This window comes from Astatotilapia calliptera, chromosome 5 (assembly GCF_964374335.1).
Source record: "Astatotilapia calliptera chromosome 5, fAstCal68.1, whole genome shotgun sequence".
Taxonomy (NCBI): Eukaryota; Metazoa; Chordata; class Actinopteri; order Cichliformes; family Cichlidae; genus Astatotilapia; species Astatotilapia calliptera.
The window spans coordinates 18,085,669-18,106,229 of NC_137426.1; the positions used below are offsets into that span (position 1 = coordinate 18,085,669).

A 20,561-nucleotide genomic window follows, 5' to 3' on the forward strand; every position below is an offset into this window, starting at 1 on the left:
GTGTATGTGTATGTATATCTCTTTTTTGTGGTTTTGTGTAGAACTTGTAGAGCTTGGTTCTGGTTATAACCTGTGGTTAGCCCTTCATCCTCTTCCACTTCTTTTTTTTCTTTTTGTTGTCTTCCCTCTACACCCTGATTCTTCCCAGATGTTTCCTGTGTGTATCTCTCCCCCCCTCTCTCGTCTTGCTTTTTTTTAAAAATGCATTTATTAAAGAGTTGGATATGAACCTCTGCCCAACCAAAGATTTGTAGGGAGGTTTTCTCTAAAGACCTTGGAACACAATTGTGAGAAAAAGCCTCGAGCTTTTATAGCTTCTGTCTCGCTGCCTCATAGTCAAATATAGCAAATTCACCAAACTGGCAGTCTCATACAGGATTAACCCTGGCACACTTTGAAAAAGAACCCATATTTTTAAAGTTCTTGGTTCATATGTTTCTATTTGTTTTATGTAGTTTACTGTCGTGATTATTAGGGCATGTTAGCTCAAACAAACTTGCTTTTCTAGCCAGCATGAACTAATTACTTGTCCACCCCCACCACCCACCCCCCAGATCATTCAAACACATGATCGCAGTATGATCTTTAACTTGAGGTTGACTTGCGGGCCGGATGTCATGTGAGTGGTTACTTAAAAGGCTATGCTTAATGATAGATCTGAGTAGTGTAACATTGTTAAAGATATATGAATATATCATTTATGTATTGAGGGTTGGACTCTCTGGGTTTTAAATTAAGGGATCTTTCAGTAGGTACCCACCACAGTGACTACCACTAATACCAGGCTGCATATAACCTAGCCTGCAGTAAAATACAGCCAGATAGATATTTTCTCTGTATTTCATTTCTCAAACAGATCATTTTGATGTCCTTTACATCATTCCTATTTACAAAGTAAATCAACTGAAAAAAGGGATCAGAGACGTTAGAAAAAGATATGACTGAATATTCTCACATATTCTGACTGAGCTCTACGTTTAAAAAGCTTTAGTTTGGTTTTTGTAGTTTGGCCAGTTTATCTAGGAAACGTCACTTTAGCAAACATTTTCTGCCAATTAAGAGGAATCCTGTCATCACACTGCTGGTGGTAAGAGCTCACTTGTTGTTTGTAAACTGCTTTCCTTCATGTTTATTTATACGTTATTGGATTTGGGCTTCCTTTACTCTCTGTTTCCAACCTCACCCCCTTCTTTTTAAAAAAATGCTGTTTGTCTCCCAGTGCCCACTGTAGGGGCCAAGTCTCTGTGTTATTTAGTAATCAAAGGCTGCCCCCCCTCTCTCTCTCCCACTTTTAGCTCCCATCTATCCCTCTTGTCCTGGCAGCCTGCTCTCTTTAGCTCTAGCCCTTTTTACCGCTCAGTGGCCATGTTTCATGTGTAGCCCTTGCCATCTACCCTGTCCGTCCTCTCCCTCCTTCCCCAGCTGTGACCTTAATGATAATTAAGAGGTGAGTAAGAGAGACAAAGGCACAGAGTGGGTTTTGAAAGCCTGATCTCTGGCATGAAATGTGGTCCAGGGTTTGGTGGGCAATCAGGCGAGGGGAAGGCGGGGGCGGCGGTGGATTCGACAGCTATTCCATTCATTGGTCAGATTTGTTGATCCCATTCACTGGCTCCTGCAATGGGCCCTCTTGAATGAGGATGTGGGCATGCCTGCTCTTTGGCAGTGATTAAAGTTTGGAACAACTTCCACAACCCAACTCAAGACCCAGCTGCTGGGAAGGGATGAGAGAGCTTTGTTATCTGCTTGGCTCTTAGCTAATCAAGAGATTGTTTATATTTGAAAATAATAGAGAAATTATGCAGGGGGACCTTTCTTTATATTGTCTGATTAAAAGTGGATGTTTCATGTAGTAATAATTTAAACAATTTATTCAGTTGAATAGGCTTTAGTTTTAATTATGACCTGATTTAAAGGGATCAGCTCCAGAATGTATGTTTTTCTTTGTACTGTTTAAAAAAAAAATGAAGATGAAATGGAGAATTGATGCCACTGTGAAAGAACAAGAAAAGCTTGTTGGTGAGCTGTCGGCCAGGGTTTATGCAAGCGCTGCCAAGTCCTTTCCTTCTTTAACCCTCAGGAAGTTTGCTGCTGATTGTGAGAAAAAGGGGAGGAAAAAAAAGAGAGCGGGTCTCCGTGAATGTAAGCTCTCGGCACAAACGAAGGAAACTACTGACCTCACTCTTTCTTAAAGTCGAGGTCCCGACCATTCACATGCAACTCACCCTTCCCCACCTCTTCTCGGCTCTTCCTCTCCCCCTTTATGTATTCTGTGTAGATTGTTTATTTGTGGAGGACTGTGCCATGGACTCCAGATGCTTGACCCAACAGTCAGGTTGCTTAGTCACATGGATCTACAACTGCTTTCTTGAGCTTGTTTTGCAACTTAAAGGGCTCCTGCAGCCTTTTAACTTGTGTGGGTTAGGAAATGCCCCTGCATAGTATTCGGTGGAGAATGAGGAAGTTATATATATTAATCGATGTTCGCTTGAGTTCAGTATTATTTCTTGCAAATTTAATCAAGCCTGCATGGTTTGTGTGTAGCGTATTCTGTGTAGGAATGAGCAAGTCGATGTCTCTATCTGTGAATGGATTATGGAGTTGGGGAGAAAAGGAGAGACAGAGGCGAGTACAGTAAATCTTGCTCCCTGTAGCTGGGCCTCAGTTTGTAAGAGGGGAGTGAACCGCACACACGGACACACACCCACAAACACAAAAAAAAAAAAAACACAGAGCAAATCTGATGTAGGGACCAAAACAATTACTAACTTGTTAAACTACAACTCAATGGTCTTTAGTCGCAGACACTTGTTTACATCAGACATATCACAATCATTATTGTCAGAGCTGGAAGAAAGCCTGTTTTCTTAAACTGTTGTTACTTTAATCCCTTATCCTTATCTGTTTTGCAGTGATTAAAATATGAGCTCACTGCTTGGTGATAACAGTGCTGCTAAATAATTCCCTTTCATATGGAAGGTGCATGGCTAACCTCCTTTTACCTCCATTAATCACTTCATTGTTGTAAGTGTGGACAGGGAATAAAACTCAAAGAAAGGATGTTTAGTGACTTTAATTGAATGTTGAGTGACATCAGCCTGCATCTATGCTCCGTTAGTAGTTTTCTTTTCTTTTTTTAAATTATGACTGCAGTAAGTGCAGCTTGCCGAAGAGATGAAGTTGATTTGCTTTGCTGGGGAAACCTCTCAAGAGCTTTGAACTTTGTGCCCATTTGTCCCTCCTGTGTCGAGATAAGTTTGGAGTCTATCCATGTTGGATAAAGTTAGTAGAGTGTTCCTTCCTCCATCTGAGGACAGTGTGTGAGCCTGTGTTGGCACCATATGGTCTTATCAAACCCCACCAGCAATCTGAGAGCTAAGGCTGTGTGTCCATGAGAGTGTGTATTTGTTAGACCAGTATTAATAGCTTTTGCCGTTCCTGCTGACACAGAGCACCATTTACAATTGTCCTTTTATAATCTTTATTTTTTTCCCCCCACGTCACATTCTCCCTGTCTTAGCTGAACTCCTTGTGATCTTTCTGTCTCTTTACTTCTTGGCTTTTTTTTCTTTGCCCATTCCTTACATCGTTTGTCAACACTCTTTGCACGTCATGTTTACTTTTCATCTCATCCCAAACACCAAATATTGTGTTTTTGATAACCTTGGATCGTTATGTTTAAGCTCCAAATGTCTTCTCTTATCATTTTAATTATGATACTGGCTTCAGAGTCAATTTAGTGCTAGCAGACTCAGAATACACATGAATTAAATAACACTATCCAGTGTGCGGGATGAATAACGTGCGTTTGTTTTTTGGCTACTTGGCTGTTCCTCAGGAAACCTAATGGAGATTATCGCAGCTCTCCTGGCTCCAAGGACCGCAGCAGGAGCCCCATCGAACGTGTGGTGGTGCCGGGTGCTCTGGGAGTGCCGAGCAACCACATGTACAGCCACCCCCATCACCTCCACCTGGCCAGCTTAGCTACCATGGACCAGCCACTGGCACTTACCAAAAACAGCATGGTGGAGTCAGCACGCAGCAACACAGCAGCTATGGCTACAGTGCTGCACACAGTCAGCACTGTGGAACGCCAGCAGGTAACATACCCGTCCTGTCTTTGGCTCTAATGCGCACCACATTTTTCTTAAATTGTCGAGTGAAACCTCAACTCTGGTAGGTCCCCCACATGATGTGACTAATATGCTTTCATTAACCTGCCTCCTTGGTTGGTGGAAAGTACACATTTCCTATTTGGCTTGTTTGCAAACCATGTTTTAAAATCCTGGTGGTCACTGGATCATTCCTGCTGCCTCAAACTTAAAACGTCTTTTCATTTTCTCCATCTTTTCTGAAAAGTTGCTGTTCTGTTCATTTTGCATTTACTCTGCTTCTTTTAACACGCTTTAGCAAATTGCTGATCGGCAATCATAAGACTGAATTCGACATTTAACACAGACTCTTTGTGTTTCAGAATCGTCCCTCAGTGATCACATGCGCCCCAGCAAACAACCGCAACTGCAACCTGTCTCACTGTACAGTCTCCCACAACGGCTGCTCCAACTTCACCAATAACTACAGGAGAAGCAACAGTGAGTACACGTTTGCAAATGCATTTGCAACAGCAATGCGCACCCCAGAGAGAAAACAGCTCATACGCTCCACGTTCAGATGTAAATGTATTGTAGTAATGCTAGGGTTCTTCTGTTTTTATAACGAAACCGTTGTTATGATAGCGTTTAAACATACTTAATTACAATCTTATCTGTTATCTCTGTACCCACAGAGTCACTCGAGGCCTTGGCCAATAAAACATTTGTTTTCTTTTTCCTTCATGTTTTCTGTGGGTTTTTATGATCCCAGTGAAATCTCTATGATCTCATTGAGGTTAACAGTGAAGTTTAAAATGTTGATTTAAAAAGAAAACCTGCAATAAAAAAGTAAACTCGCATGCACATTAAAACAAATTGCCTGCTGACCATTTCTTTGTATTTTAGTTTTTTTTGTTGTTTTTTTAACTAAAATTGTAACTAAAACCCTTTTTTTCCTCTTCTTCTTGCATAAGCCAACACAGTGTGCGACCCTGTGATTGAGGAACATTTCCGTCGCAGCCTTGGGAAAAACTACAAGGAGCCCGAGCCCACCGCCACCAACTCGGTGTCCATCACGGGCTCAGTGGATGACCACTTTGCCAAGGCGCTCGGCGAAACCTGGCTGCAGATCAAAAACAAAGGGAGTCCCTCGTCATCTGGCAGCAGCCCAAACTCCTCCCCTGACAGTCGCATGGTCAATCACAACCACTCCCCTTCTGTCGTCTCCTGAAGGGGGTGGATAGACCCCAGTTTTCCCGATCCTTATCCTGGCTCTAACATCCATGCCCCCATCACTTTGGTCTGTCACCAGCATCCCAGAGGGAATGCTTGTCTGCTGGTCTGCTAAAAATATCTAAAACCCTCAAGCCCGCTCTCTCACTGTGCACTCATAGAGGATCAATCGAGCAATAACAACACAGTCATTTTTCCCATCTGTCCTCTGGTATGCTAATGCCAGACAATCAGTAATGAGTGATGAGGGTTTAGCCTGGAGCTTAGGTGGAGCATGAGCTTGCTCCTTCCAGTCATACATCATCCTGCATGTCAAGCTTGGAGCTGAGCAAGTGTCTGTAGTTATATGTAAATACGGAGAGAACGGAAAAGGAGGTGTTTTAATTATTAATTTTTTTCTTTTCTTCTTTGTTGTTATTTTTCTTTAACGGTAGTTTTGTGTACTTGCTTCTGCGTTATGCGATGCCCGACGTTTCAAAGGAAAGATGAGCGAGAAACACTTTGGAGAAAATGAACATAAACCACCTGACTGTTCTACCAAAGAAACCTCAGACGCTGATGTTTATCCATGCCCACCTCGGAAACAAAACAACAAAAAGCCATCTTGCAATCACCTTCCTCTGTTTTTATCTCCTTTCATCCTCTCACCTGCCTCCCCCCCTCCCCCCCCCCCCCCCCCCTCACTTTTCCTCTCTCTCTTCTGTGTATGTGTTCTCGTGGTTTTGTTACTGTATGTGTATACTTTAGTGATCGACTCGGTCTGATTTGCACTACTGCCGTAGAGAGTAAAGGGTGGCATGTCATTTTGCGATCTGGCACTGAACACACTGGGACGGACGAGGCTGACTTTGACACGATGGCATATTATTCCAACTTTTGTTGGAATAGCCATTTTTGCATCCCATTAACTCCTCTCTGAAATCTACCCGTGCACATTTCCACCCCAGCGCTGGTAGAAAAGCGTGAACAAGGTTATTATCCATTATTTATTGAAAGCATTTAGGAAAATGTAAACACGCCTTTATGGCGTTGGGCAGTAGACGCATGACTCACAGCAAGCTTTTGACTTTTGAAACTTCAGTAGTGAAGCTGTTAGCTGAAAACACACACATAGGTGAAAAACAGACACCAGCACTTCACTAAGGAGTGGTTATATTGAGAGCTGCAAGTATTAATATAAAGAGAAAAGTTATTGGAGGGACTTAAAAATTTACCATCCACCATTAGTCACCAAACCGCTACATCATATTGTGAGAACAAGGTTATAAGTAGGTTGAATTAAACACTAGAATTGCAGCTTGTAGATTTGGTCTAATGTGGCCATAAGATGTGTAAATATGAATGTTTGTATGTGGTTTATACAGATACCTAAAAAGCAAAAGACCCCTTGGTTTGATCCTGGTCCTCTGGTATCGGCTCTACGCACATCCAGATTCTTATTTAAGCAGCGCTGATTTGTATCGAACAATAAAAACTGTTGGCTTTCAGTTTAAGAGCACAGTCAGGTTAAAAATGAAAAAACCGTCAGCTCCTGTGATGTTCATGGCCATCACAACCGTAATGAGAGGAGATTAGGGTTGAAAACACTGACCGAGTGTGTTGAAGGCTGGGCTTTGCCGAACGACGTGCTTTGATGTGTTTCACGGGCTTAACTGCTGACAGTGATGAGGGGATAGATGACGCTGCACGTCACTTTGTGGTTGAAAGAAAAAAAGTCTGGTTTCTCGACCGGGGGAGAGAAGATTTTTCAGATCTCTTCAAACACACCTTTGTTTTTGTTGTTTTTTTTTGGGGGGGGGGGGTTTGGTCTCTTTGATCGTGGGTGTAGTAATTATATTTGGCATACACCCTGCTGTCCTTCCCTCCCTCTCCTACACACTGTGGTTTGGTAGATTTCTACAAGGTTTTAAGGGTAAATTAATGCATGTTGTTTTGTTTTTTTTGTTTGTTTTTTAATAGCTGGTATCTATTAGTGTTTTTAGCATTTCAAACATAACTTTTATTAGCCTTTTCATTCAGACGTTAGTTGTTACTTCTTTCGTTGTCAGTAACAGACATAGACACTATACACTCACTGCTGGGTCAGTTGTACTCCATATTGTTATTGTTATTATTACAATTTTGTATTTTTTTGTTTTGTTGTTTTCCATTACTAGCAGTATGGTAACAAACATCTATAGTGGGACAGCCTCCGGACAGGCTCTGTTAAATGATGAGAGCAATGTTTCCTAAAATCATCTCAACCCAGCAGGCGATCAGCTCATCCCCGCAGCAGAGTGACGATCGTCTTGGGGTTTAGTTGGGTTTGGGATCCAAAGCTCATTAAGGTTTTCTTAAGATGTTGATCCATCAGTGGTACAGGATGCTACAAACGTCAGCTTGACTGAGCTGAGACACCACACAAACAGCAAAAAGTCAGCGGGGTCTTGTTTTCTCCAAAAGCATCTGAGCATCTAGCCTGTTCAGCTGCCATCTTAAAGTCACCTTGGCAGGCATTGGATGCTTTTGGGAAGCAGGGTTTGTTTACAAGAAGAGTTGGTTCGCGATGGCTCTCAAACATCTTGTTGACGCATAAAAGTGTCTTAAAGTTACGGCACTAAAAAGACGACATTACGGAAATAGCATTGGCAGACCTAGCAGAGAGACGCTAGAGAACAAAACACTTGGCTGATAATTAGTTATCTGAATTTATGGTGTGACGTTTCACCTCGCTCAACCTCCATCAGCTGACTTTTTGTGTTCCGACTTGGTGTCTAGACCTTTTTTATAAATATATATATAAATACATATTTCTCTCTTTCTTTTCTGAACTCAAACTAGAGTGCTGCAGTCTAAGGAAATGAATTTTACTCTGCAAAGCAACCTGCGCCAAGGTGGCATACATTCCTGCTGTAGGCAACTTTGTACAGGCCTCAATGCATTCGCTATCTTTATATCAACAGGCGGAGCTAATAAGTAGTGAGGGCTACTTGTCCCCATCCCCTCCCAACAACATCTCTCGTGTCTTTGCCCGAATTAAAAGGTGCCCCATTTGCCTTTTTTAAGAAATAAATTGGCCATAGTGAAGAATAAAAGATAAAGAGAGTAAAGGAAGAATTGAATTTTAATTTTTGAGGACATTTAGTGGTCTGATTTAGAGAACTTGGGGTCTTACTAGCAGTCAGTGAAAACATTACTCACCCTGCATTAAAACTACAGATTGACTTAAAGTCTCTGAGCTAAGGCAGATAGGTGGTGAGGTTTTGATTCGTTGGCTTTGTGTAATTTGTGTCAAGAATGGCAAGTACGTACATTAGAGTTCTGTACCGTGTTCGAAAGCGTCTACACATTCCAGTCTCAGCTATCAGACCCTAGAACTAGATGATGGAAGTTCTACAATGTTACCCGAGATTCACATTTAACTGGAGTTCTGTCATGTACTTGTGCTTTCTGTGACCAGTTTCGAGTGGATTGGGTTGGTGGTTTTTCGCAGGCAGAGTGTTGGGGCGGGAGGCTGAGCTTTCAGAAGCTGAGCTTTTGTAAGTGCGACCTGTGAGTCAGGACATGTTCACCTGCCATTCAGCGTTGCCTCTCCCCCCACCTCTCAGATTCAGTCAGCCTGTATGCAGTCAGTAACATCGGAACACGAGGGAAATGGACTCGGTGTCCAGAGGATTTTGTTTTTCTGTTATTCTTTATCGTTATCATTTCACTACCACCCTGTAGGTAGGCTCTCTTTATGCTTTGGCACACACTCCCTACGCACTGTAGGAAAATCACTTAATAAAAAAATACTTTTTTATAATAGGTAAACTATAAGACCATCATTACGCTGTGCGTAACGAATGTACAGAGAAAAAAAATCGTAGGTATTTTTTGAGGAACAATGAATTTGTTAATGATATGTAGCTATTTAATTGTTTTTTCCCTGTCCTTATATTGTAATCATTGCATTTTCTTTTTTTTGTGAAAAAGTTGATCTTTTTTGTTTATAGAGTTTGTCTTGTTAGAGTAAAGGTTCAAGTGCAGGAGCACAGAAAACGTGTGAAACCACAGTAAGCCACAGGTGTGTCGGTGACAATCGCTACTTCCATTGGTCCCCATGGTGTTCGATCATGTGACTTCAGAGACATTTGAACAAGACTTACCAGTAAGCCAAAACAAAGTTTGTTTTGCGGGCCTTTTGAGCAATTTGCATGTTTTGTGTTGTTGGAAGATTTTGCCTCTAGCCCATTCTGTCTTGCTTGCCATTTCCAAAAGAGTTCATTTTAAAAATATAAGCAAAGTCCCCATTAGTCACGGGCTAGCAGGCAGGTACAATTTCAAACAGCACGTAAGCAATAGCATTTTTTTTTCATGACTTTTTTCATCTATAGATGGGAAATGAGTGAAGTAAAACTATCAGTCAGCATTTGTTGAATTTGCTGTTGGAACTGATGGAACTGTAGATTTGCGCTGCGGATCATCTGCTTTGGTGCCAGTCAGCGAGGCGTAGATGATCTAAGAAGCAAATTAGTTCTGGGGATGTCACTCCTAAATATGTCACCACAGTTTCCATCTGTTGAAGTCGTTTTGCATTCTTAATCAAGTTAACATGAAAATCGAACAAATAAATCAAAGAGGAGTCGGTCTTTACTCGGACTGCACCACATTTTCCAGGTCTTTTTTTGAAGTGGAAGTAGCATGTACTTAATGGTAGTAATACTCTGAACTGTAATAAAATTTCTATCAAGATTTGTGGCTCTGTGTCTCCTACTTAAAAGGTTTTGGCAGGCCACCTTTTTTGTACGTTAAAGTAGCCTTGATGAACAATAAAGTGCTTTTAAACCACAGTCTGACTGTGTGGGTTTCTGTCTTGTAATTGTTTGGTGTGTTTGTGCTTGTGAAATGGTTACGAGAGCGGCAAACAGCTTTTTGGAAAGACTGAGCTAAAATAAAAAGGACATTGTTGCATAGCGACATAAACCTCACAGATGTTAATAGAGAAATAATGGATTTTATTCCAGTTTTTTTTAATACAGAAGAGAAAAACAGCTCCGAGATTAATCAGAAAACAAACCAGATCCTTTCTCATGATTGAAACTCGAGTCAGTCTCAATCACTTTCATAAATATCCAAGCATTTGTTAAAATGTACATGTGAATACACTGAATACATCACTGCAGATGAGACTTCCAGGACAATGCAGAGGAAGAAATAAACACAAAAAACATAGTTACACAAACATGTACATGCATCAACACCAACAAACCAAGAGCAACAGTTTCCACAGTTCTAATTATATCTCAGTAACATCTGTATGCAAGTCCTCTCTGAGTGAAAGCTTCATAGCAACAAAGCTGGTTTAAGCATCACTTCTACTGTACGTGTCACAGCCTCTAATCAAAAGACCCCAAAAATGGATGAATCTGCAGAACTGTATTTTATTTTCAAAACTTATCCGAAGCTCTTTCTCAAACTGAATAAGTGAACAGATGTTGTAACTGCCTTGCCAAAGATCTCTCCAGTAAAATCATTAAATGTGTTGATGCAGAGACCTTGGGAGGGGATTGAAACTGTGGCACTTCAGAGAGGTTTCTTGGTGTTTTTAGACTCTTTAGTTCCAATATTTTTTGCAGGTTTTGTTGTGTTTTTGTTCAGGGACTTAAAGTGTGTTTAGACAACAGCAGGTGACAGGAACAGGTACATTCTTTAGTAAGTTCAACAGTTTTACATATCAAAAGCAAAAAAAAAAATCAAAACTTGTTCAGGCTTTCAGTTATTGTTTTGTTGTCTTTTTCTTAATTGCTTATTAGATTACTTCCCAGCTCTGAAGATCTTGAATCCAAATGAGGACTATTAGGAATTTTAAAGCTTTTTAAAGCCTTTTTAAAGCATTTATTTATTTATTTGCTCATGTGCTTGGTGCTCATTACGTAAACAACCTTGTCTTTGTAAATACAGGATTTACTTTAGAAAAAAGAAAGTATGGATGGATGTGTTTAGTCCTTCTGAGTGCTTGCTCCGCCAGTTGTTCAGATGCTCTCATCGTCGCTCATGTCCCAAATCTGACGAGAAAGAGACAAAAAACAGGAAAAGAAAAAATCAGCAAAGGCAAAAAGAGACAAAATTAACACATCAGTTATGTTTGTGTTTCCAGAACAGTAAGTGAGCAAAGATATTTTAAAATGTCTCTTGCTGAAGTCCACTTGCTAGCGTGCATTGCCATTTGACCATATTGCAAAGCCTAGCTGCACAACCACCACTGATTGTTGACCAATCGTAATCATGGACACATTTAGAGTTTCTCACAAGAACAACAAGCTATGGTCCAAAACAAATATGAGGAATTTAAAACTAAGAAAAGCTGGAAAAACTGCCAACAATGTGAATGTTTATGCTTCTCATCACTTCAGTCATCTGTGTACCTGACAACAGCGAGTAGCCTACTTATGTCTATGAACGCATTCATTCAGCAAGACATTAACACAGGATGGGTAATTAATTTTCCCAAGCTAAGCTAAACTCGATTCTGCGTGATATCAATTTGATCTCTTTTTAAGACATTGGCGTGGCCCTCCACAACAGTCCTGCTTTTTCATGTACACTAAGCAGATTTATTTCCCCAATAATCTGTTTAAAATATAAATGGAGATAAATGGAGTACCAGGAATTACATGCCCCAAAATTATAGTGCAACTTACATGAAACACAATTATGTCAGAAATGTGATGCAACTCCCACATTTTCCGGAAGTGACACAATAAAAGACACAAACACACATACACACACACACACACACACACACACACAGCTGAGCAACTTCTTCTGCATGAATCTGTCAGTAAACAACAGCGGCCTTCACATGGCAGCAGAAGTCTTCACATTCTTCCTCTGTCAGACGTAATTCGCATACCTCTGACACTTTCTGGAATGTTACACACACAACCACAAATACACGCAATTCTGACACACACACGCACACAGCGTCCTCTGAAAGCACGGCTTCGCGGCTTTCAGCGCTGAAACGTGAAATTCAGGGAAGAAGCAGAAATCCAACACGTTCAAATGGTTTTTAAGTGAAGCAGAGTCTCTTTGATTATCGCCTTGAACTCTATGAAGGTCATTCAGAACAAGGTCACACAAGAGCAGTTGCAATGAAATTTTATTTGGTTGGTTATTATTATTATTATTATTATTTAATCATATATAAATTCAATAAATATGTTTTTTATTGTTTCATTTTATGCTTTTATTTTATTTTCGCTGTTGCATGATCAACTATGTTTAAATTAATGGTCAAATTTACATGAATAAAAATTAACAGCAATTATTACACCAACAGTGTAATAATTATTGCACCTGTCCTTTAAGTAGGATTTTCTATGTCAAAGAGAAGAGAGACTATACATACAGACATTATACAGAAGCCCACCCCACAGTAAGGGTGAATGCTCAGCACTGAGGGCCAATGGCTTTGCCACTTCTACTTAAAATATGTTATCAATAGTATACATAACAACTTAGCTACTTACACTATACATTTAGATTTGGCTGGTTTATGTGAAACAATCAATGTCATACACCAATTTACTGCAAGCGTAACCCTCCTGCACATTTTCCTCATTAAAACAGAGACTGACCTATTTTAGATTCTGACAAATGTCCAGAGATTGTGTTCTTAGATGATCCACCGAGGGGAAACATCTCTCACAGAAATGGATGCAAACAAATAAATCATTCCTGATGCCTTGTAGCTTAACAAAGGTGTTGGAGTTGTATCCAAGACAACATCATCCCGGTGTGAACATCAGCAGGTTTATTACTGTGTGAATGCAATGAAATATATTTTCTCGCGGTCGGAACATTCTTGTTTAAATTACGGTTGTTGGAATAGTTAACATTTAGGGAAATGCACTATTATTGTTGTTTTTTGTGTGGTGCCAAGTCCAACAATACTGTGTTACTCCACTGTAAACACAGATAGCTTAGCATCTGCAACTGGAGAAACAGACTGGCTCGGTCACTTGGGGAAAAAAGGCTCCGCTTTAAAACTGTGTTTAATGTGTGTCAAACAGAGACGCAAAAACATGCAGCTTGTGTGTTGTGGCTGATGTTTTTTGCTCTAACTATTGCTTGACCACCAACGGTTTAGCCTTCCACCTAGTAGCCTTTGTGCAATCAGCTTGTGCAACAGCACGTCTCTGTTTGGTACCAAACCTGGCAACGTCACCATTTCGGAGATTTTGACACGGCTAAAAGCGTCAGCTTCATGTCTGAATGAGCACTCGGGGGTCACTTTTTCTAAAAGTCACTGCAACAGTATTTTGAGTAACTTTCGGGAGAAGTCTGAACCGCATGTTCAAGTAACCCCCTCCACCCCTCCCCGAGAGGGACATCAAATCCTGATAGACAGAATCAGAACAGAGCAGACTGATCAAACCACGAGAGCGTCACCAACCAAAGACCAGGTCTAAAAGTGTTTTCACACTTTGCAAAGAAACAGTTTTCCCTCTCCTCCCTACAAGTTAAGCCAGGCTTAGCACAGCTTGTCTCCAGCTATTAGCAGCCCAGGATTAGTCCTTTTTTTTCACCTTACTACAGACAGAAAGATTAATAACTGTAGTTAGATTTACTTGTATGTAAATCCCCCCATTTTAAACATCTTAACTGCCAGAGGACACCAGCTTTACTTTAATAAAGAATTTATTGATACCTGAAGGAGAAAGTTCACATTTAAATCATGAGCAGTTATAAATATGGGCCACTGAGTTCTGTTTTGGCGATGCTATACTATAGTCTCTTTGAGCCAGATTCCTCCATTATTTTTCTTTCCTCCTCATCTGACTCTATTTAAACAAGAATATTTCAGTGATGCTTTTACTTTAGCTTTTCCTGACATACCTGCTTTGACAGGAAGTAGCGTAGGTAGTGCTACACACAGTAAGGACCGCAGGTGCTCCTGCGGCTAAAAATCATGTGTGCCAGCAGAAAAAGCTGCCCAACCTGTTCCATAGCAGCTCTGCCACTACTGAATATATGGTCTTTAAAAAAAGACAGAGTGTAGCACCAGAGCAATGCTAAGTTTTCACAAAGCTTTTTTCCCCCCTCATAAACTAAGTGTGGAAAATCAAGGACAAATTTTTATGAAAGCTGGATTTTCTGCACTTCTGCTCCACTGCTGCTGGGTAGCAGCCATCAAAAGGACAGCAAGCAAAGAGCTCTTTGAAAGGGAGTGACACTGGAGCCCCTCTCTGGATGGCTGCCATGCCACACTGATGGCGAGTATGTGGGCCTGTGTGAAATCTTTCCCGCAAAATGGAAAGGGGGGTAGAGGTAGAAGAGTGAGGGAGATTTTGTGTGTGTGTGTGTGTGTGTGTGTGTGTGTGTGTGTGTGTGTGTGTGTGTGTGTGTGTGTGTGTGTGTGTGTGTGTGTGTGTGTGAGAGAGAGCCTTATGTAACACGAATAGCTCCAGCAAACTGAAGCCTACAACTTACTACACTCTTTCGAGCTCAGCTGAATACTTGGGATGTTTCTCAACCATTGGAAGCCACCTCTGTTGCTGCAACACATAAGCAGATTTCTGTAAAGCCAAGATCAAAATAAATCACTTCTCAGCTCTGTCCAATTAGGAAACTTATTGAAACCCAAACTCCTTCTTGCATCATTCACATGTACAATCACACCTGTTCAACTGCTTGTTAACGCAAATATCTACTCAGCCAATCACCCGGCAGCAACTCAATGCATTTAGGCATTCAGATGTGATCAAGGAGACCTGTCAAATTTCAAACTGAGCTTAAAACTGGGGGAAGAAAGGTGATTTGAGTGACTTTGAACATGGCAAGGTTGTCTGAGTATTTCAGAAATGGCTGATCTAGTGGGATTTTCTCATGTGATCATCTCTTGAGTTTACAGAGAGAGAAAATACCCAGTGTGCTATATGGAACCCAATGAGAATCAACAGGAGAATCGATAAGGAATCAAGTCGATACGTGACAATGATAATGAAATCAGAATCGCTCTATTCTTATTAAATCCCATCCTTAGTAAAGACCCTACAACAGTACAGAGAAAACCCCGACAATCAAAGGACCTCCTTTGATCGGGCACTTCGTGAAAGTGGGACAGAAAAACTACCTTTTAATAGGAAGAAACCTCGAGCAGAACCAGGCTCAGGGAGGGGCGGCCACCAGCCTATTTTTATGTCTTGCTAGACTTGGTGCATGTTCAACGTTTATCACCATAAAAAGCTGCGTGAGAAGGTAAAACTTGACTCTTCTAACAGATGGAAGAAAGCAAGAAGCAGGATTCAGTTTTTCTTTTTTTATTTGAAGGACTACATTAATCCGAAAAATATCAACAATAAAACTAATGACTGCTTGCAGCTCTAGCTTTAATTATATTTGTCTTGGCTGTTTGACCTCTACTTCACACACACACCCTCAAAGGAATTGGCAACAACACAATCGATGAAACATCTTTACCTTTGAAGCCGCCTTATCGCTTCAAGACCTTGAGCCACTGCAGGTTTGAAAACAAAAGGATTGCAGGATGTTTCATAACATCCAACAGTAAGCTGCATGTAATCATTGTGCGAATGTGTTTGTAATCAGTTGGGCTCCGGCTGATATGACAACTCTAATCCAGGCTAGTTGTTGAGACAAGGCCGGGATCTGATCAGATAGTGAAGGCTTTAGCTGGAAGCTGAGGCTGGTAGAATCACAGCCAACTCTCTGCTGCTGATTGTTGCTGCTACCCCGCAAATGGAGCACAAGCCTCAGCATGAAGGGCAACGTTTATCTCGAAAACTAGTGCCCGAGCTACGGTGTTTACTGCCTGAAATCAGTTTATCAGGGAGAAACTTTTCAGATCACTGTCATTTCACTGACAAGGGTTGCTGCTCCTTAGGAGAGCCGATCCAAAATACTGAGCCAACTTACAGGAATAGTTCCTAAGTGCGGGTGGCCCCAGTGGGAATCCAGCCTCTAAAGTCATTCAACTAGCTAGTGCTACACAACCACTGATGGGCTTTGCTATTAAACACACATCTGTTTTACATATTAGGACTGACACCAAAGCACAAAGTGCAAAGTCGAGCTTTCATCATGGAGACTGGCTCCATCTGATATGTAATTAGAGGACCACACAGACTGATGTGGTTTATGGCTGCTGGATACAACACTGACTGTGCGCTGTTGGTTGAGGAAGAAGACGAGGGATATCCAGTTGGAAGAAAATTTTTGGTTCGTGTAGGTGATCTTGGATAGTTCATAAAAGTATTTACAAATAAATAAATCCAGACTTAGGATGAGTCCTAAGTCTGGATTTATGGTGTGCTCCTGAATAAGTCGGAAATTCCGGGTTCCTACTGGGAAATTATTTGTGGAACGTCCCCTCAACTCAGATTTCCCACTCGGAAAGTCGGCGCAGACCAACACACCCCAAGGTGTGCAGAGATGCTGCAGGAAGGTTTAATCCAACACAGGAGTACTACTGTGTCATTTTACTGTGCAGTGCTGATGCACAAACATCAGGATAAGCTGCAGGTTTTTGGAAACAAGTTCCACAAACATATGAAGGTAAACTTGGCTCTTTTTTTGTCATAGTCACCAAAGATTTGAAGTGCTACATGCAAAAAAAAAAAAAAAAAGAAAAGAAAGAAAAAAGAAAGAAAGAAAAAAGAAAAAAATTCCAGCAAACTCAGGAAAAGAGTGAAAGTGAAAAGATCCTGGGTTCTGCAAAAAAGACAATGATCAAAATCAGACCTCGAAATCCATCATGAACTGTTTACAGTCTCCTGACCGCTACCAATCTGCATAAGGTACATAATGGCACCTCCCAAAGAGGTTTTGGCCTTCCCCCAAAGGAAAATCACCAGGACTGAAAATGATTTTTTTTTTTTATAACCGCTGTTTTTTTTAATGGTTTTGAATGAACTCAAGCAGAAAATCGATTTTTATGCATCAAATGACCACAAAAAACAGGAAAACACATGCACTTCTGTTAGCAAAGTAATACAGAGTCTTTAATACAGAGTCCCTCAGGGAGGAGCAGCTATTTGCTGTGACTGGCTGGGGGTGAGGACAGAGGGAGACAGGATAAAAGACACACTGTAGAAGAGAGATGGAGATTAATAATAAATGCATGAAAAGTGTGAAAAGAGGTGAGTGTAAAAAATATAAGCTTTATCTAAAAGGAAAGTTTTCAGCCTAATCTTAAAAGTAGAGAGGGTACATCATATATTTTGATGCACGCTCAAAAATACAGGTAAAGAAACCGTAGGACGGAGCGTTTTCAGTGGGAGAAACATTTCGTCACTCATCTAAGTGGCTTCTTCAGTCTCAGCTGACTCCAGGTTTCTCCAACCTTATAAACAGTTCATTTGCATAATGACTGAAACTAGCACCAAACAATGGACTGTGAGGTCAGTTTCTTGACTGTTAATATGCATACTGTCATGACCACTGATCAGCAACCACCAACCAAATCATGGCAATCCTCACGACACTTAACAGCGTACACTATACTACTCCGTTTGTGCCGGGGGACCCCATCCTTGGGGTGGACCAATTTTGGCACAGCGTGTTGCCTCTCAGCTATTCCAATACTCCTGATACATAAACGATCACTAAGTGATCATAAGTGATCCAAATGAAGCATCGTGCTACATGATATGCATCTACTATGGAATAAAACATCTTTGAACATTAAATGATTTTTAAAATAATTCATAGATTAAGAACTGAAAGACTGGATGATAGAAAACAAAGGGATCAACTGAGTATTTGTGTGTTGCAGAATAAGTTGGCAACAAGTCTGTTGGCAACCAGTAATTATTCAGTTGCTGCTATTTGTGATACATTATGACTCATATGCAATTTATAGGAAAACATTGCTTGAAATAAATCTGGGTTTGTAAACTTAATGTGTCATATTCCAGTAAAAAGGTCAATTAGGATTAAAAGTGTTAAACTCTTTTTGACTGAGTCTCTTCTTTCGCAACACACTTGAAACAGTCACACACACACACACACACACACACACACACACACACACACACACACACACACACACAAAACATAAGTGCATGTGTGCGTTCCCATTTTCAGGCAAGAAAATGACATCATAGGGTACTATGCAACACCAACTGTTGGTGTATTCCCAACAACATTCCTGAATTCCTCTGTGGTATTTCTTCACCATGTGGGCAGTCTGTCAATTCTGCAAGTCAATTTTGCAGTCTGGGGGTTTTACTGGTTGAGAGACAGTTTAAAGTAGGGTGAAAATGTCAAGACAAATGCAGGAAATAAAAAGTTTTGAAAGAAATGGAATAATAGCAGAACATATCTGTCTGGTTAATCTTTGTTTCTACCTTCCGCTATGGCCACAAACTTTAGGTAGCGACTAAAGGTATAAGATAGCCGAGACAATGGAGATTAGCTTCCTCCAAAGGCTTTGAGAGTTCAGCCTCTGAAACAGGGTGTGGAAATCATGTATTTGGCAGGAGCTCACGGTAAAGGTGCTGCTCCTCCACATCAAAAGGAGCCAATTGGTGTGGTTTGAGCATCTGACTAGGATGCTTCCTAGGTGAGGTGCTTTGGGCACGTCCAACCAGGAAGTGACCCCGGGGCAGACCCAAGACACGCTGGAGAGATTATGTTGGCTGGGGATGGCCTGGCTTGGGGATGCAGTAGAAGGTGGTCTGAGATTCTCTGCTTAGACTGCTAATGAGATTTTAAAAAATGGATGGAGGCAGCGTGTAGTGCGCGCTGACACAATAAGCAGAACTGTCACTGGTATTGCTTGGAAGTAAAAACACTCATTTGATAAAGTAGTTCCAGATGCCTCGGTGGATATAAAATGTCGGGACTAAGAGATACAGATTCAAAGCAGTACATGTGTCAAACCAGGATGTAGATTTGGTTTGGCTAAACGAGAAACAGACCACAAGACTGTTTAAATATACTGAGTGTAAACATCTCACAACTAGCAGCTATTTCCACAGATTTTAAAAACTCTTGACAGTCATACTGGGTCACACAAAAACACTATAATTACAGCAAATTTAATTCCGTGTACCAATACTGAAATTCTGGGAACTTGCATAAACAGCAGCAGACTTCACTTCTGTACAGATTTTTACTATTATGTGATTGGTTCACACAAGGAGCATTTGTGTCTATTTTCTCTGCACGTGCACTTTATAGTCCTCTTCCCACCCAGAAAACACTGTAACCTGAGGAAAAACCTCAGGGCCTTAATAACTATGTAATTCTGCAGCCACATGGCACCGCACTGTATTCCTTAAGTTAACGAAAACTAAAGACATTCCACATCTGAAGGGTTTGTGTACTACAGTACAGCTAGACCGAAATGTAGGTAGTCCCAACCCCCTCGTTTTGAAATGATCACTATGTGTGCTTCCATTTCCTCCAGCAATCCCCTGTGTTCTTTCTGATGTCTACTTTGTTCCAGGGCTGCAGCTCTCATGGGGGAGCTCGGTGAACATGGCGTGTAATAGGGTGTGCATGGGTACACAATCTGTTCACTGGGACTTGAGACAGGAAAAGGAAAAGGGGATGGGTGGAGACAGGAAAAGGAGGGGAACCTACTAACTTAACCTGCCCTATCGGTGACACATATCCTATGTGCAGATTACGTTCAAAGAAAAAAGAAAAAGACCCACACACCCTCTCTTTGACACTAAAAGGCAATAACTTTTTATTAAATATTTGACTTTTGTTTTTAAGAGTGTTTGTTTTTTCTACAAAAAAATAAACACTCATCACTAAAAATATAATGCGAGGATAATCTGTATATGAAATGACAGCCTTAGGATATGAAAAAGTAAAGCAAATCTATTCTTTCCAGCAGAGTGAGACTTCTCTCACTCCAAAAATAAAGATCATTTTGCTTCCTTGATCTGTAGCCTCAGTAAACACTTTACTGATGAGTTTATGTTCTCAATTCCCAGTTTCATGTCTTTTTGAGTGTAACAAGACGCTCATTTTGTAAATTATGGTCCCCGTCAGAGTTAAAAACAAAGGATAAAACCGGATATTCTTTAGGGTGGGCCTATCACTCTATTCTAAAACTGTGCAGTGTATCTCAGTTTCTCTCTCAGATCCATGTGTTTGTCATGTCCGGTTTCATAACACCAAGTTCGCAGGAGCCAAAATGCCTCACTTGAGGTTTTCAACACACAATTTTGCAAACCACTGGTTTGTGTCATGGTTACCAGTTCCATCTTTTATATGCAGTCTATGCTTTTATCT

At 40.9% G+C, this 20,561-nt stretch overlaps 2 protein-coding genes across 5 annotated transcripts in view; one reads left to right on the forward strand and one right to left on the reverse strand.

Moving 5' to 3' along the window:
• The window catches only part of vgll4b (vestigial-like family member 4b), a 39,867-nt gene extending 33,926 nt beyond the window's left edge, over positions 1–5,941 (forward strand). For both annotated transcript variants that reach the window (XM_026167712.2, XM_026167711.2), the window contains 3 exons: positions 3,839–4,100; positions 4,475–4,592; positions 5,066–5,941. In XM_026167712.2, coding sequence (XP_026023497.1) covers positions 3,839–4,100; positions 4,475–4,592; positions 5,066–5,322 — 637 coding nt within the window. In that variant the 3' untranslated portion in view covers positions 5,323–5,941. The remainder of the gene's footprint in view (positions 1–3,838; positions 4,101–4,474; positions 4,593–5,065) is intronic.
• Positions 5,942–10,279: 4,338 nt separating this feature from the next.
• Positions 10,280–20,561, reverse strand: part of atg7 (ATG7 autophagy related 7 homolog (S. cerevisiae)) — a 57,391-nt gene continuing 47,109 nt past the window's right edge. For 2 of the 3 annotated variants that reach the window (XM_080301792.1, XM_080301793.1), the window contains exons 19-20: positions 14,781–14,845; positions 11,149–11,350 (exon numbers count right to left, since the gene is read on the reverse strand). In XM_080301792.1, the coding sequence (XP_080157918.1) occupies position 11,350; positions 14,781–14,845 (66 nt within the window). In that variant the 3' untranslated portion in view covers positions 11,149–11,349. Of the gene's footprint in view, positions 11,351–14,780; positions 14,846–20,561 lie in introns of all 3 variants that reach the window. The other variant, XM_026167707.2, reaches the window with a different exon arrangement.